An 18,674-nucleotide genomic window follows, 5' to 3' on the forward strand; every position below is an offset into this window, starting at 1 on the left:
CAAAGCAGTGGCAGTGGTTTCCAGTGAACAGGGAAACTGCTGGCTAAGAGACAGCGTATGGAGGGAGACTTAGTTTTTACCATATGCTTTTTGTACATTTTGAATTTTCAACATGTGCAAATATTACTTATTTAAAGTGAAAGTTTACATGGAGAGAGTAGCACTTACATATATACATTGCATAAAATATATACCATGTGTAAAATAGCTAGCTAGTGGGAAGATGCTGTAAAGCATGGGGAGCTTAACTCTGCGCTCTGTGATGACCTAGATGGGTGGGATGGGGTGGGGGGCGGTCCAAGGGGGAGGGGATATACGTATACATAGAGCTGACTCATTGTTGCACAGCAGAAACTAACACAACGTTGTAAAGCAAATATACTCCACTTTAAACAAATAAGGAAGTAAATTTTTGAAACTGAGCTTCATGCTCTCTGGGTCTGACATTTAGTGATTTCATTATTCTGATACGAGCATTTTTGTTAAATAATTCCATAACTGTGATTTGTTTCCCACTTGAAAAACGTACTAGAAACTCCAGTCCATAGCTCCATATGGGGAAAAAAAAATACTTTAAAGCTTTTCACCATCTGCTAGGTTCTGTTGCATATACACTTGTGGAATTTAGCACGTATGTGTGATACAGGTTATATGTAACCTGACTTTTCACAGACTTAGCAAATTTTTGGTCCACATAGGGTCCCTGTAACAATGACTCAAACCACTCTTCTCCAAATGTGTGGATACCAATAGGGAAAGGGGTCGGGTGGAAGGAACTAGGAGATTGGAATTAATACATATACACTATTGATACTATGCAAAAGTAGACAACTATTGAGAACCTACTGTATAGCATAGGGAACTCTACTTAATGCCCTGTGGTGACCTAAATGGGAAGGAACTCCACAAAGGAGGGGATATACCTGTATGTACAGCTGATTCATTTTGCTATGCAGTAGAAGCCAACACAACATGGTAAAGCAAACATACTGCAATAAAAATTAATTTAAATTTTTCAAAAACCATTGTTCTCACATATTTTGAGGCAGTGGCTATAAGGTCTTTCCATCCCCTTAACACCAGGCAATGTTTTCTTGAAATCTTCACAAGGTGCTCCTCTTTTTTTCCCAGAAGGTGTGCTCCTAGTAGGTGCTCCCAGTGGATGCTGCAGGCCCCCAAGAGGCCCACCCACTCCCATCCAGCCCTGCTACTTCCAAACAGATGCCATCAGAGCTGCTCCAGAGCCTTCCCTGTGAGAGAGCTGAACAGGCTCCTGAGGGAACAGGGGGAGATGCCCTTGGTTTCCATCATACCCGGGGAAGGAAGTTCCACACACAGGCTGCCTGGATGCCCAACTTTTGTGGAATTTCATTAAAATAACCCTTTTGTGACTTGCTTACAGTTATTTTGCTCCCCACAGGACTCAGCTGTGAACAAAGATGGGGCTGGAATGAGAGGTGAAATTGGTGGAAAACTGCTTCATACTCAGAATCACCTCTCCTTCTGCCACAAGGAGATACGAGGCCAAAGAAGATTCAAAGGTTGGAGGAAAGAATCCCATTCATAAAACAAGAACCACACTTCCTGTCACCAACTTACACTATCCATTATTAGGATGGGGAGGACAGAGCCAGAAATCATGGAGAGAGCTCAGGAGATGTCTGAGTCACTGTCAACAAAAGTTATTAGCTCCTTGTTAGTCACGGTGCCTACTATTTTGCCTTTTAACCTGTTATCCTCATAAAATGGCTATTCCAATTAACAGGTTTTTAATATGAATGATAAAAAAAAACCTGACCAAACAGGTTAAAACCAAAAACTGGAAGGTTGGCTGATGTAATAAGTGGTGTAGAGAGAGTAATTTTGCTTCAGGTATGGTCTGATCCAGGGGTCTCTGATATAAAAAGAGCCAGGTTCCTGTTTCTCAGATCTGCTTGCTCAGTCTCGATTCACTCCTCCAAGAATCTCTCCCTGGATGGGGAGATGTTACAAGATGGTTGCTAGCAGCAGCTCCTTGGCTTTTTCCTTCCAGGTTCAAATCCACTAAAAATGAGCAAATCAGCTTTCCCCACGAGTTCAAAACAAGAGCCCAGGAATTGAGAGTCTTTGTGTGCTTGACCATGGGTCAGACACCATGGCTGGGAAGAGGAAGAATGCTGAATGGCTTAGCTTGGACTGTGTGCTCCTAGGGCATCAGCCTCACAGAGATGTATGTGGCGAGAGGAGAACAAACCTCTCCAGGACATTACTGCCAAAGGAAGAATGTTAATTCTAGGTCAGCAAAACTCACAGAAGTCTACAACAAACCTTGTGAGATTGAAATTATTATCCTCATTGTACAGATGTGGAAAGAGAAGGTTAAGAAACACACACAAAATCATACTCTTGGAAAGTGGCAAGGGTTGGAGCTGATGCTATTAATGTGTGTGATAAGACTAAAAGGGTGGGTGGGTGGGTGTTTTCCAAGCAGACTGGAGCAAGGATTGAGCTCAGGGAAGAGGTTAACAAATACACAGTTACAAGGGTGAGAGTAAGAAGCTTTCAGGGCATTTCAAGTTGCTGTATGCAAAGGTCTCAGACGGTACAGACAGTGCAAAGCAGAGATCTTAAGTTCTGGTGTCAGAAGGATCAGGACTCTGCCAGTTACCATGAGGTGACTGTGGTCAAGAATACAACCACTCACCCCACTTTTATCATCTCTAACACAGGAATAATATGTTTGTGGGGTTCTTTGGAGGGATATGCCAGCAAGATAACATAAAGGAGCTAGTACAGTGCCTAGCAGATAAGATCTCAACAAAGGGTTGACATTATTGTGCTGATGACGACAGATTGCAGAAGGCAATGAATGGGAAAGATGGTGGGAAAATAAGCTGGAAAAATGACCATGGGCTAGATCAAGCTAAGATAAGGGTTTCAACATTTATCCTTCAGAAGATGGGAACCAACTGAAGGGTGTTGACCAGAGGAGTTGTCTGATCAGTTTTTCATTTTAGAAGAATTACTCTGGCAGCAATATGTAGTCACACCAACAAAGAGAGGTGGGGTGGGCTGGGAGACTATTTGAAAGACCATTAAAATAGGTTGACCAGTGGTTGTCAAATCTAGTTCAGTATCAAAATTTCTAGGGGAGGTTTTTTGTTCTGTGGCTGCTTTGCTTTATTTCAATCCAGATTTATAGACTCTCCAGGGATTGGGAGACACCTGGGTTTGAAGTATCAGCTTATTTCCATCCAGAGAGCTAGTGGTCCCTTAGGGCAATTGATCCACCTCCTTCTCAAGGATCAACACTGCCTAAAGAAAAACTAGAAGTGTTATGGGAGTATATAGAAAGAAAGAAAGAATTAAGAAAGTCAACTTTCTAGTTTTTTAACCTTAGTTAAAGTTAAAAACCTAGTTTTTAACCTCTTGAGGCCCCTGGGATGCAGGGGGAGGCAGTCAGATAAGGCTTGCCCATGCTGGAAGGAAGGAACAGAATGGGATGGAGAGTGACTTTGCAAAAAGGTCAATGGGTTTGATCAGAGCTGCACACCAGGAAGTAGACTCAGCTTCAGGAGATGGCCAGCAGGGAACCTCATGGGAGCTGAACCAACCCCAAGTGTCTTCGTATCTCCATTCAGTCCCCATTTAACTGAGCCCAGACTGCCTCTGTGGAACAGCCAAATTGCACGGTTCCGGTTTCAGCCATCATCCAGTAAGGGCCTCCCATTCATAGCTGTATCCAGTGATTCTGTGATTACAGATTTCGCTGAAATTTTCACCTGAACTGCCTCATGAAGATAAGAGAACCACCATGTCAATGGTCCAAACACACATGGGCCCTTACACTTCCACTTTGTATACGAACCATAATTCATGCAACTGTTATCCATGTCCTCAGATGTTTACATTATTTCCAAATTTCCTCTAGTAAATTTAATATTGCTATGAAAATTTGCACATAGGACTTTCATCACTATCACTTCCAACTCTAAAATACCTTAATATGCTTTGATGAAACTTGGTAATAGCTATTTTCTCAAGTTCAAGATACAAAGTCTTAAGCATCACTGCCTTTTCAAAGGATGCAATTTAGGGATCATTTGATAAAGTTAAATATGTGTTGATTTTTTAAAAACTCTTAGTGAGCAAAGAATAAAAGGTACTTTCCTTAACCTGTTAAAAGATACCTACCAAGAACCTCAGGAAACATCCTACTTAATGGTTTTCTTAAAAGTCAGGGATGAGATATGAATGCCTATTATCATTGTTTCTATCAATTCTGGAGGCCCTAGGGACCAAAAAAAAAAGGCATTTTCATTGAGTACTTCTGTAGTTACTTCAGTCTTCAAGTATAGCAATTTGGAGGTGGAGATAAATATATACATATATTTATTTATATATATCTTTTATATATATATATCATATATATATATATCTTATTTTTATATATATACATATCTTATTTATATATATATATATCTTAGAAATTCACGTACTTTCTGACCTTGCCAACTCCATTTGGATGAACACACCCTAAGAAAATTCTTAGGTCTGTGCACAAAGATATAAGTGTTAGGGCAGTCTTTCCAGTACTATCTATAACCAAAAAATACCAGTTTGAGATACACCCTACCATATATAAAATAGATAAACAATGATTTACTGTATAGCACAGGGAATTATATTCACTATCTCATGTTAAACTATAATGGAAAAGAATCTAAAAAACAATATACAGATCTATGTATAACCAAATTAATTATTATATACCTGAAACTAACATAATATTGTAAATCAACTACACTTCAATATGAAAAAAAAAAAAAGACATCTCTTTTACAATAAGATGCTGTTGTGTGAATTCTGGCATGAACACATGATGAAATACTGGTCAATGAAACGCTGCTGTAGAAGAGCATTTGGAAAAACAAAGCTTCAACTAGTGCTCTCAATACACCTTTTAGAAGACAGTGGTGTATGTATCCATGCAAACATAAACAAACAGCGGAGAGACCCATTCCAGAACACCGATGGTCCCTTGTGCTCTGTTTTCCAAGTCTTCTTAACCCACGTGTCACTTTTCTAATAAGGAAATATAGTATATTTAAAATGCTGCCTCAGATGATGGCTGTATGCAGCAAAAAAAACAACGAGTAGCTCAGAAAGAGTAGAGAGAGATTTTATGAGGGGAGATGGCAGCAGCTGTACACTTGGCCACAGTTCTCTATTCATCTAGATTCCATAAGACCCGGAAGATAAATTACTGCTTATTTTATTACAACGAAGAGAAATGAAAGATCTACATATTCATTTTATACACATACATTCACACACACGTACGCACATTCTTGAGCAAACTCTCTTACTCATACTGAGGAACCCAGCATTCTGCCAAGTTCCTGGCAGATCATAGGCCACCTTGCAACCTAGCGATTAAACTGGGGTCACTGGAGTTTATTGGGCTGCTCCCTTGGTTCACATGAACAAAGGCCAGGGGGGAGGCTGGGGGGAAGTTGACAGGAAAAGAGAAGAGGATGAGAACAGTCACACAGCATTCTATGCAGGCGCTCAGATTAAACACCACCACAATAGCTACGACAATGAGAATCTTTATGCATATATTTCTGTGATCAGTACAGTTCTTCAGAACAAGAGAGACAAAAAGAGGGAATACAATATTCCAAACAGTTACAGCCCCATGTTGACATTACAAACTAGGTTTAGATTAGCTGAAGGCTTTTGTAAGAGGACTGAGGTGCAGAGACATAAATCGACTCCCAGAATAGTGCTGACGAGGTACAGACATATCTACAAATAAAGAAACCGCTACTTGGTAAGTACTTCTGGTGCTGGCGTACAGTGCCCAACACAAAGGAAGATAAAAGTCCACACTGGTCTTCGTACATGCTGTGTGCTACAGGCTACTACAGATTCTTTATTTTCTAAAGTAGGCAAAGCTCACAAATTGACCAATTCACATGGTGATTACATGGTACAATGCATGCACTTTAACAGGACAGAGTGCTTGAACTGGAATTTGTCGGATTTTGAAATCCTGATGTGGTCATTCTTAACTCAGAAGACTATTTATTATCCTTTCAGTACTTTACTCATTATCAACAAATACTTATCCCCAACTGCATGCCATCACATCCACCCTTTCTTCAGGAAGACCAACTGCAAGAAACTGTACAATATGTGCTACAAACCCTAAGATAGGTAGCAGACAGCGATGGCACAAGCCTAAGAACGGCAGTAAGTACCCTCCACCTCATTACCCACCTCCCCAACCTCAGACCCCTCGGGGAGCTGGAAACTGACTCAAGAGAAGAAAAACAATTCTCTGTTCAAATCAGACATCCCTCCAGGGAACGGGACTCTTCTGAGTCACTCGGGACAGGGGAGGAGAAAAGAATACAAGGTGGAGTCATTCTTATCTGAAAGGCTGAGCAGATGGAAGAAATCTCTGGCTTAACTTTGGAAAACATGGTCTCTTATGCAAAGTAATCCCGACTCTCCACCTACACTCTTTCCAAGACACAGGCTGTGCGTGTGGTTGCTTTTTAAGAAGCTGCATGCTAACTTTGGAGAGCACCAAATTCCAGACCCAAACTGCAATAACTTATTACTCAGATTTTCTATCTTCAACTCTTTAAGGGGTAAAAATACCACAAAAAGAATAACTCTTCTCATTGTATATATCATTCTCATGTTTTCTGTTCAAAAAAAGCCCACACAATCACATTCTCTATTTTATTCTAAAAATTAGTGCCTCTCCATAGGAAAAAAAATCCTTTCTTAAACTATAGTTTTGGTTTCAGAATTAGCAATCCTCCAGTTAGGTCAAATGAATATTGTCTGCATCATCAAAATGCCTGCCAGCCTGGTCAAGGTCTTTCAGGGACGAGGATAAAATCGCTGAGTCTGTCTCTAAAGATAGTGGGAAAAGGGGGTTGTGGAGTGAGCCTTCTGTCCAGCCAAAATGAGAGCTGCATGAAGTGTTGTTGTTTTTTTTTTTTTAATAAACTACCTTTTCAGATAAGCAGGTCAGAACTGCTTTTACAAAATGCCATGACAGCACTCTGTAACATCTGGCGAAAGGTTCTTTGAGTCAGGAGGGAGTGCAGTGAATGGCTTCCAAGTCTTGGTTTCTAGAACCTAGGTAGCCAACGCATCTGTGTACAAAGAGCATGAAACCCGCCTATTGCACTGGAGGAAACGTGGCTGAGTCACACTGAGTACCGAGAGTATTTACCTGGAGTATCTGAAGGGTTATTCACCTCTGGGTGACTCAGGGTTCCCATCTGCATAGTAGAGATAACAGGTACTATCTCTGAGGAGGAAGGGGTGAGAGAGAGCTAGAAAGTACTGGGGCCTTCTCCAGGAAAAGGCAGTGTTCAAGTAACAAAGAACTCCAACCTCCCCAAAAAAGCACAAAATTCAAGTAACAGAGTTACAGGTACTATGTTCTGGTTTTTGAGCAGAGGCTTCCTGCATCTGTAGTGGAGAGCTGGTCGGTAAATGAGCTGCATGGTGGAGGGTGCCAGACAAGCTCTGTGTAGAGCCCATCAGAGATCCCACCGCTGAGGACCTATACTCTCCTTAGGAGAAGAACATGGAGCTCGGGGAAAGCTTAGTGGAATCAGCAAGCTGTTCGGGGCAATTGCTTAATGCATATTCCCTTTGGGATCCCTGTATAAGATCTTCAAGTTGGTGATGAACCTACATTTCAACAGATGAGGGTTTTCTTCATTTTGCAGGTAGAAACAGAAAGTGAAGGAAAGGCTGTCTAGATTTTTCTCCTGAACTTCAGCACAAGAATAAAAACCAGTTTTGAGACTGGCCAAAACTCTTGAAGGAAAACTCCCACATACAAACATTTCCCCGCTGCCCCAAATAGGGCATGAAGAGGGAAATTGGGAAGTTTTTTTTTTTTTTTTTTTGCAACTAAGAAACTAACTTTCTTTTTGCAGTTTCTGTTCTAGCCAGCTAGTGTGTGCATGCTTGAGTATTAATAACACCCAGAGAACTGGAAGTTTTGGGGGGTTGCCACTGGGACCCTGAAGGCCCTCAGAACAGGAGGGAAGGAAGAAGAGTTAACAGTCTAGATACAAAGTCTTCTCTAAATAGCTCACAAGGAAAAGTTGGGCAAACACTTTAAAACCACAATATTTATTTTGCCACAAGAACCCACTGTATCGGTAATCAGAAGACATCCCGATTCTAGTGCCAATTATACAATTTCCAATTCCCATTTTTTAAGGACCGCTGCTCATCTCTGAACCTCTGGATTCACTCTCAGTGGACAACGGGAGCTGATCTGGAGCCATCCATCCAGCTGGAACCCTCCTGCCACCGTGAAGAGGTGAATGTGGATAGTTTCTGAGAGAAGGTCACCGTTTCTTTGTGCTGCTGTTGCCACTGCCGGACTTGCTAAAGCTCCTGCTCATGTGAGGAAAGTGCACGGTTGGGGTTCTTTCTGTCGGACCATATAATCCCAAATTCCTGGCGGCGGTGGACTTCCGCAGTGGTTTAACGCTGGGAAAGGGGCTAAAGATGGGGGTCTTCGGGTGGCTACCACCTTGGGGAGCCTTGCCAGGGACCCTGTTTCCTCCCGGGGCATTGGGTGGCTCTGGGAAGTGCCGCTGGCTGGGTGGAGGCACCCTGGGCTCAGGTTCAGCAGCAGCATCCCTTGGGGTCAGTTCCAAGGCTTCTATCTTCACCTGGACCTCAGACACATCGGCATCTCCATCCCCAAACACTGGCTCCGGAGACCGCCCTTCGATGGTCCTGCCTGTGCTGCCGTCGGAGCAGCCGCCTTGAGCTGTCCCGACACAATCGGAAGGAGATGCCTTGGCCGCCCCCAGGGTGTGAGTCTTGGAGCCCTCGCTCTGCTCTTCTATCAGCCCGACCATGTCCCCGCAGCCCAGCTGGCTCTTGGTCCTGGCCATGTTCTTTTTGTGGACACGGATGTGGGTTCGCCATGGAGAATTGAGCTTAGTCCTAAGGTCTTCATAGGGGACGGGTGATATTTTGCCTCCTGTGTGACCAGGGATGTGGATGACAGCATTCTTGGCGGCTCTGTTTGACATTTTCATCTTCTTGCCTAAAAGAAGGTGGTTTATAACTGGAGAGCTGTTTACCTGAGACGGGAGAATGCTGGTCACCGGCCCTTTGTCTGAAAGAAAGGTTGAAAGGTCGTGTGAAAGGTACCACAGAGAAAAACATCCATCTTGGAAGAGGAGTCAAGACAGGCTGTCCCTGCCCACTGCCCACATATTTCCCAGGTAAGGACAGAGTCATGTAACTGAAGGCAGCAGAAACTGAATTCAGTCCTTGAGCCTGGGGTACCGATTCTCTCCCTTAATACAGAGGAGACAAGGGGCTGAGGACACAAAAGGGAACAGACTCTGACCCCTTATTACCAGTTAGAGTCCAGGCTCTCTAATGTTTTCTACAGAGAACTTTGCTTCTGAGAAGCAACCTCCCAGGTTATATATCTAGGAAATCTTTGGAAAAAAAATTTTTTTTTAAATAATAAGTCAAACACTATGACCGTATGGATTACCAGCTGTCAGCATCTGAGAGGTGGGAAAACCACACACTGCATGTTATTAAGTGAGAGACAGCAGAATGAGAGAAGTGAAAGGAGGTGGTAAAAACGCCGTGACATCACAGACATCAAGTGCCTGGTCCCAGGTCCACTCCTGTGTCCTTAACAGACTCTGAAAGCAAACTGAAAACAGGAAAGCACCCAAAATTGGGTTCTCCTGGAAGACACTATAGTAGTACTGTCTCCCTCCTGTGGCGATGACCAAGCCCCTGTTTTCAATGAAGTTTGCATACTCATAGCCCCAGGGACAAGAGCTGCAGGCAGAAGTAGCAGAAAAAGACCATCTTTGTGTGAGCAGCCTTCCTTCTGACATCACCTGGGTCATGTGGTTGTGGTCATCCTCCCTTCTGTGCTTCTCAACTGCTCTCACCTCTCTACCTCTGGTCACAGGCCAGTCTTCAGTGAAACTTGGACACCTGTTTCCCCTTCGCTCTATGTCCTCTTACCTCCCTGAGTTACATCACAGCCTCTGTGACTGACCCATCCTCAACCTGTCCAGTTCCTTCCTAAACATCACCCAGATCTGCCTCACATGAAAAATATTGGACTCTCCTATTCTCTTTGACTCTTCTAGCTCTCAGACCTTGGATGTAACTATTCTTGGTAATGAACCATAGAGACTTCGATTCCTTGATCCCCAGTCTTCTCATAATCTCTCACTGTCTCTGCGGCTGCCTTACACCACCACCACCCTGCTAGGAGCATGGCTGATCCCTTGGACCACACCTCATCAATAACCACATGTTTCAGCATCCCTGTGGCTGTACCACACATGCCCGACAAAACTCCACTCTAGAGCCACAATTCATGTTCTCTTTTCCAAAATGGGAGCTAAAAGCTGCTGGGGGTAGCGGTGAGGGGAATGGGGGATTCACACAGTTATGTGGATTGATATTCCTTAAATTCATAACTTCCTATTTTTTTAGGTCCTCAATTGTACTGAACAAACTTTCTTTCCCTCTCCCATTGCTTTCAGTGTTCAATCTAAATTTTCATTCCTTCTTTAAGCTCCTACACAACCTTCAACTTACTCCCAAGCAAACAACTTTTTCTCCAATTTCTTCATAAAAACAGAATCTATTAGGACTAAAATGCTTAACTTCCTGTCCTCCCTAACCTAGAAAGTTGGTACCTCAATCACCATCCTCACCACCTTTCTTTAAATCTCAGAAGCTGAGGATTTTTGTTTGTTCTGATCACACAACGCAGCATGTGGGATCTTAGTTCCCCGACCAGGGATCAAACCTGTGCCCCCTGCATTGGCAGTGTAAAACCCTGGACCACCAGGGACTTCCCAGAAGCTGGGAACTTTTGCCTCTAGCTGAATTTCACTCTCTCCACCTGTACTGCTAATCCTAACCTATACAATCTCCAAAACCTTTCTACTCAACGTGCAATCCTCACCCAGCAGCAGTGGCATCACCTAGAGGCTTATAGTATATGCATATCTTAGCCCCACCCCACAGCTACAGGAAGCAGATTCTTCATTTTAACATATCCCCAAGCAATGCATATTCACACTAAAGTCTGAGAAGTAATGTTCTTGAACTTTGCCCTTGAGTACCAATATTTCTCTAAAAATAACCACAGAAACCATGATCTAGAGTAGGGGTCAGCAAACTTTTCCTATAAAGGACCAGACTATAAATATTGTTGCCACTGAAGTGAAAGCCATCATAGACAATCTGCAGACAAATGGGCATGCCTGTGTTCCAATAAAACTGTATTTATAAAAACAGACATTGAGCAGAATTTGACCTATAGACCATAGTTCTGTATGTCTGTACATACAGTACAGACTACAGTCCAAACAGTGGGCTGATTTAGTACCCAAAGGCAACTGTTCAACATCCCATCCAAAGCTTTTGAAAGTGGTTCAAACAGAACTATATAAAGAATCAAAACATGGGGGTTATAGCCCTGGCCTGACCACTCAATATAGCTATATAATCCTAGACAATTGCTAAGCCTTCCTGAATTACCATCTCCTTATTTTTCACAAGGATATGAAAACATCTGTTCTTGCTTTCCTTGTAGATTTAAGGACAAATAAGGACATGTATGCATCAATGCTTTGAAAATTAAAGTGTTATAGTTTTTAGTTTCTTTTGTGATAGATTTTTATAATGATTCAGGATAAAGTAAGAATCTTCAAGAAGTTGCCTACTTCTTCCCAACAAGTAAAAGGTAAATTCAGTTTTTGTGCAAGACAGTCACATGCTTACCAGTCTCTTAAAAACATGTCAAATTTATACCGTGGTTAACTCTGGACTGGCATCATTTTCATTAGGATTTCACTTAGAATAAGACAAATCAATTCCCAAATCAGCATATATTAAATAATAAAATAGACTGTTCACTGGGATTCGGGGAATTTAAAGAAAAAAAGAAGCTCAACAATCCTTGGAAAAGAGCAACTCCAACTACAGTACAACTGTGTTCTTCTCAGCAGACTCCCAAGATGCTGCTAACCCATCAGCCAGGCACAGAAATGGACTTTTCCTTTTCCTCTGATCACAACATCTGTTATATGACTATCTAAATGGCTGAAGAATAGCTTAATTTACTAGTACACAGACGACTAAATTCCACTTCCAAATGCCTGGAGCTTAAGAAGCAAGAGCTCCAATATGTCTCAGATCCAAGGATCGCATGGCTTTGCAACATTCTCATCATTTGTAAACCCGTCTCCAAAAGCAAAGAGGTGTTCGATACCATCAGCTGCCTGGTCCTTGGGACCTTTTTCTTCTTTAGAGCCTGATAAGATAAAATAAAAAGTGAAAAGGTAAAGATGCTGTTGTCTCCTGCCAGCTGTGTTGGTGGGTGCTGAGCCAGAGTTGAGCAGTAATCTCCAGGCCATTCTAGAAATACTTGTGTCGACTTGCACAAGTTGACACACAGCTGAAATTAACTCAAAGAAGTATATTACCTGCCCTGATATACACCTGATGAACCTGTTGCTGCTGCTTCTTTTTAATCCGAGAATATTGCCGCTTCAGTGCATTGATATCTGTGGTCATGCGTTCCATCATCATACTGTTAGAAGCTGCATGGTATTCACTTCGGCAGGAATTGATGGCTCCTGGACTCAGTTCTGCAATGTTATTGGATCTCAGACTCTGGTCCCCATTTGATTCTGTATTCCAGGGAAGAGAGCCAAGGAGATGGTGTCACTGGGGGAGAATAGAACTAAGTGGGAATTGATGACACTATATAACCCAGGGTAGTATCTTAACCTCCAGGAAATTCTGAACCACAGAAAAAATCCAGGTATACTAGAATGTGTCTAGTACTTGTTTTTATTTGGTCCTGAAAATACTTCCTCATTTTCTTATTAGCCTAACTGTAATCTGAAATGAGCTGTGTGGGTTCATTGTTTGATTTTATTACCACTTTGATCATTATATGGACATAAGGTCAGCTGTTTCCAGATAAAAATCACTGCCATTTCCTAAACTTCCCTTAGAAAAATACAACTCTAGCTGTCTAAAGTCAGGGTACAGATTTCCATATAACTGCACAAGAATTTACAAGGGATCGTCCGTTTGCAGGGTTTAGTTAGGCATTAAAAGTGAGTTTTTTCCTTAGTTAAAAATAGCAAGACAAGATTATTAAGACTTCAGAACACAGTACCACTAGAAATTAATGTTTTTATTCATTTAATAAGCATTTCCTGACTCTCTGTTATGTTTGTTATATCTGGTGTGGTTTCTGCTCCTGTGACACCAACAACTAGATTTATCCCTTAAATTTGAGATTACATCCAAGTATGAAAATGTAAAGTGTTAGTCACTCAGTCGTATCTGATTCTTTGCAACCCTGTATACTATAGCCTGCCAGGCTCCTCTGTCCATGGGATTTCCCAGGTAAGGATACTGGAGTGGGTTGCCATTTCCTTCTCCAGGGGATCTTCCCGACCCAGGGATTGAACCTGGGTCTCCCGCATTGCAGGCAGATTCTTTACCATCTGAGCCACCAAGGAAGCCAAGAAACAGAAATAAGTACTGTGTGAGAATACACTCCCATGTCACACAGGCAAAAGGGGATAAATTGAGATTTTTCTAACACAGTATGTAAAACCAGCCTGGGGACAAGCTTTAAAAACAAAGATTATTAGGGGATTTTAAGTATCCTAACATCTGCTGAAAGCGTTATTCAGATAAAGACTGAATATCTGATATGTTTATTGAAAATACTTCTCTAAGGAGAAGAAAATTAAAAGGAGATCTGCTAATCTAAACTAAAGTAAAACCAACAACAAAGACTAATGATGAAATTTAGGAGAAAGTTACCATGTCAAACCAGAGTACATAGTTGCACAGAAAAAATAACAGGGTAGAAAAATGGAACATAGACCCAAACTATAAAAATGTTAGAGTTAATAATACATTATAATGTTAGATTCAAAACGTTAGAGTTGTAATACATATTGATCCCATGGCTGGAAACCAAAAGCTAAAATTCAGGCAACAAAAGAGAAGGAAGAAGACATTACAAAATCAACAGAACCCTGGTTGAGTTCAGATTTTTTTTTAAGTCATTTCAAAAGATGACAAGGGAGTGCATACCAAGGACACACACACAAAATGACATGAACTGAACATTAAGCAGGTTAAAATACAAAACATGCTGAGGGTTAAAACTACCACGACCAAAACACCAACAACAAAATGAACAAACAAAAAAAGCATGAAGAACAAAAAAAGAGAAAATAGCTCATGACTTTGAAATGGCAGTATAAAGCTAGCAGATGGCAGAGAGAATGCAGAGGTGCCTGCCATCTTTTGTTTCTGTACTCTTCCAGCAAGGAAAATGGTCTTCAAACTTGAAGAGGCAGAATTAAATGTCCTAAGGGAAGAACTGCCACCCAAGATAGGAAAGATCATAGTGGGAGAACAACAAACTGCTTAAAAGAGTTCATTGCATGGATAATGCCCAGACTTCACAGCAAGTCTGTTCTCTGTAAGGAAAAAACAAACAGCATGGAATTCAATTTAAAGTACCATTTTTAAGAAGAATACTAGCAAACTGCAGGACATTTAGAGGTGAATTTATAGAATATTAAAAGTTCTGGAAGACATATCTTTAAGAAATTCTGAACCATGGAGAAAGCTCTAGGGGATATGATGACTGGTCTCAAGATCCAAGAGACATCCAGCAGAAGAGGGAGCAGACTTGTTCTGTTTTGCTCTGAACAGAAGAACTATTGATAATCAGAACTGGTAAGTGGAAGTTATCTTTTCAAATCTAGAAACCTTGGGCTAAGCAGAGGAATTTAGCAGAATGTCCTATGAGATAATACGTTTCTGGTCACTGAAATTCAAATAGAGGCTACCATAATGTTTTGGCTTTAGAGAATATTTCTATAGTGGAAAAGAAGTTAGTCTATAATGAATCCAATTAAACTCAAACAGAATATAGTAAGCATCTATTATATGTCTGGCTCTGTGCTAAGGAACTAAGCACACAAACTTGAATCAGATGAGTGGAAAGCAAAACTAATCATAAAGAAAAAGAAATATGTATGATGTGTGTGACACATAACAGAGAGATCCTCTCAAATGATAAAGTAACAGAGAAGATACTTCTAATGAAGATCTTTAACAGTGGTAATCAGTTCAGGAAACAATAGGCCACAATATATTATATATTATAGGCCACAATAATAATACCCTGCCCATAGTGAACCAACACACTGTGATTATCTAACAGAGGCCACCTCTTTACCTTTAACTTGCTTCTGGTACTTCTGCAGTTCAGGTGCCAGGAGTCCACTGAAAGGTCCGAGACACCCCACTGCATTAGCAATGACATCTTCATCATCTGGGTCATTCTCTTCATCGCTGTCTCTGACCTTACCATGTCGTCTTGGAAAACATAAAAGAAAAAGCAATATTCAAAAAAATAGTGGCATTACTTTTAAGTAACATACCTACATGATTTAAATGACATACATATATGCTATAATTTATATAACACATTTATATAATTATATTTATAATACACATTTTAATATATCTATATAGTTATTATATAACTATATATTAGGTTAGCCAAAAAGTTCATTTGGTTTTTCTGCAAGATGTTACAGGAAAACCCAAACAAATCTTTTGGCCAACCCAATATAAAGTCCATCTCCCATCCTTGTTCAACTTCTGCCTGGTTCTTGCCTCACATAATCCCCATAGGTGATCACTGTTACTCATTTCTGATGTATTCTTCAGCTTTGTTATCAGGTAAATAAGCAAATATGACTAATCTTATTTTTCTCCTCTTTTTCATAAGTATTAGCATACTATCTATGAGTACACTTTTCTGCACCTTGCTTTTGTTCAACTGAAAAAAGAGTCTCTGTATTCACACACAGAGCTTCTTCCTCATCTTTCTAGCAGCTGCACTATACTGCATATACGTATACATAATCATGTGTATGCATGTACTGTACTGTATCTATATAGTCCATGTTATGGACTAGGCTATTAATGATGCACACTTGAGTGGTTTCCAATATTATACTATTACAAACATCACTGCAGTTAATAACCTTATACACACTGTGTTTTGCATGTGTACAAATATATTTGTGGGATAAATCAGAAAGGTAGAATTGCTGGATCAAAGGATATGTGCATTAAAATCTGAGGAAATACTGTCAAATTGCCTGCCCCAAATCCTATGGTAATTAACCTCTCATCAGCAAAGTGTAAGAGTGTCTGTTTCCCTATAGCCTTATCGACAGAGAGCACACCGACCTTTTAAAGTTTTGTCAATCTGATAGGTGAAAAAACAGAATCTAAATCTCACTTTAATCTCACAATCTCACTTTGCATTTCCCTGATTCTAAGTGATGCTGCCTTTTACGTAAACGGCCTATTCCCCTCCTTTCATCATTTTTCAGTTGGGTGGTCATTTTCTTATGGACTTCTAAGAAACTTATACATGAGAGAAATCAGTTACAAATATTTTTCCACAAGTATTTTTTTGTCTGCTTATGGAGGTGTTTTTTGTTTGTTTGTTTTTTGGCTCTGTTTTGGTTGTAGTCAAGCAGAAAATTATTTTTAAAGTGCTTAATTTTTTCCTTTATCTTTAAAATTTTGAGTTATTAACACCTTCCCAATTACAAAGAAATAAAGACATCCTTCCATATTTTCTGCTGCTTATTTTATTATTTCATTTTTTTTCCATTTAACTCTCTCATCTATATGGAATTTATCCTGATGTGTGGTATAAAGTATGACTCCTATTTTCTTTCTTTCCAGATTGAGTCTCATAGGCCCAGTACCACTTACTAAATAGTATATCATTTCACTGTGATGTACATTTTCATATATTAAATTCCTATGTACATATATTTGTCAATTTCTGGTCACCACAGTATTTTAAATTAGCTCATCTGTCTCTTCAGGCACCAATTCTATACTTTTTAAATTACTGAAATTTTTAATATTTGATATTTTTAAATAAGGTGTAGGGTTGCTAAATACCCTTTCAGTTTATGTCCCAACCTTCTTCGAAAAGTAACACTTTCAAAAATCTTCCTCCTGAATTTAAATCAAAGCCTTTGGGAAAGAGATACTCAGATTTTAAGCACCAAGCTATTTTGAATGTATTTCTGAGGTTCAATAAATATAAATAGCAAAATATTAAGTCTTTCATCATGAAAATAACAAGGCAAAAAGAAAAAAAGATCTTACCCAGAAATTGAGGTGGGCTTAACTGTGGCAGGGAACGGTGTAATGTTGTAAGTGTATTTTTCCCTCAACTCTGCCAATTGTGGAAAGGGGAATGGAGCCATAGAATAAACAGTCTGGAAAACAAGAACGAAATGCCATGTCTGAAATCGTGGTCTTAACTTTATCAGTCCTGCGAAGACATGAAAGTTCTATGATTTGGGTGTGAAGAGGTAGAGACTGCTCCTTACACAGCGGATGGAGAGAGTCCACTTCAATATTATCTTAGAGAAAGACAAAAGAATTTTTAAAAAATTAAAAAGTAAAACAATAATGAGTCCTCAAATCAATCCAGCTGCGACTGGGCACTCCACCTGGTGAACGCAGGGTAGGGGTGGAGCGGGAGAAATGAGGACAGTCTGACATCCCCCTGTTCCTTTGATAGATGGGTTAATTCAGAAATCCATAGCTCCCTATTACTTATTTCCCAGAGAACCCATCAATCTTCTTTATATGTACTGCTCATTTTCCAAAGCTTTCCTTGATGATTTTTATAGACATCAAATGTCAGCCTTCCAGATAAAATTAAATCTGGGGGACAATCTCATGATCACCTGCAAGCTTCCTCCAAAGATACCACCTTTTCAAATGTCTGCGAATGAGTTCTAGGCAAAAATTGTTAACTGTTATTTTTAAAGAAAAAAAAGAAAAAGAAGGAAGTGACAGGGGTGTAAAGCATAGGCTGTTAAAAAATCTATAAATAAAAATGGGAAAAGTACCTGTGCTTCCTCCAGAATTTTAAGATGATCTATCATTCTACCAGGGAGAAGAAAATCATCTTGTTTGTTCTCTTAATTTGATAAAAACTTAATTGCTCCAAACACATTTCTTCAATCTTTTGGGCTCTTATTCATCAGAAGATGCATATTAGTCACATGAACTTTCATTTCTTCTAGGAAGCCATTCAATGTCCTGATGACATTTTTAGAGGAAAATATTTTAAAGTAGTATTTTTCTATTCAGAAGGTTTAGGAAATCTCTCATCTCTGCACAGGTAGAAAAAGGAGGGCTCTAAAAGGGGCTTCCTAGCGCTGCAGTCTCACCCCACAGCTCAGAGCTGCCACTGGAACAGTCCACTGAAATCTCGATTCTAAACAGCCTGCACATTGGACTGTCTCCAAACTTCGTTTTATCCACTTATACCTTAGTGTAACATCCCAAGACTCCAAACACAGAAATGCTGGCTACCATTCCTTTGATTCTCCATTGCTTACTGTGCAAAGTTACAAGTGTATCAAGACCACAAAAGTCCTCTCTAAATCAATTTATCTCATGCATACTTGATCACAGACAGTCCCTGACTCACAACAGTTCAACTTAAATGATTTTTCCTCTTTATGGTGGTGCAA

General features: G+C 40.3%; 1 protein-coding gene across 6 annotated transcripts in view; it reads right to left on the reverse strand.

Moving 5' to 3' along the window:
- Positions 1-5,575: 5,575 nt before the first annotated feature.
- Positions 5,576-18,674, reverse strand: part of TBC1D30 (TBC1 domain family member 30) — a 104,186-nt gene continuing 91,087 nt past the window's right edge. For 4 of the 6 annotated variants that reach the window (XM_010805228.4, XM_059886949.1, XM_024992489.2 and 1 more), the window contains 5 exons: positions 17,290-17,402; positions 15,323-15,462; positions 12,525-12,731; positions 12,311-12,352; positions 5,576-9,160 (listed from right to left, as the gene is read on the reverse strand). In XM_010805228.4, the coding sequence (XP_010803530.1) occupies positions 8,376-9,160; positions 12,311-12,352; positions 12,525-12,731; positions 15,323-15,462; positions 17,290-17,402 (1,287 nt within the window). In that variant the 3' untranslated portion in view covers positions 5,576-8,375. The remainder of the gene's footprint in view (positions 9,161-12,310; positions 12,353-12,524; positions 12,732-15,322; positions 15,463-17,289; positions 17,403-18,674) is intronic. The other 2 variants (XM_010805227.4, XM_002687545.7) reach the window with 1 other exon arrangement.

Source organism: Bos taurus, chromosome 5 (genome assembly GCF_002263795.3).
Source record: "Bos taurus isolate L1 Dominette 01449 registration number 42190680 breed Hereford chromosome 5, ARS-UCD2.0, whole genome shotgun sequence".
Classification (NCBI taxonomy): Eukaryota; Metazoa; Chordata; class Mammalia; order Artiodactyla; family Bovidae; genus Bos; species Bos taurus.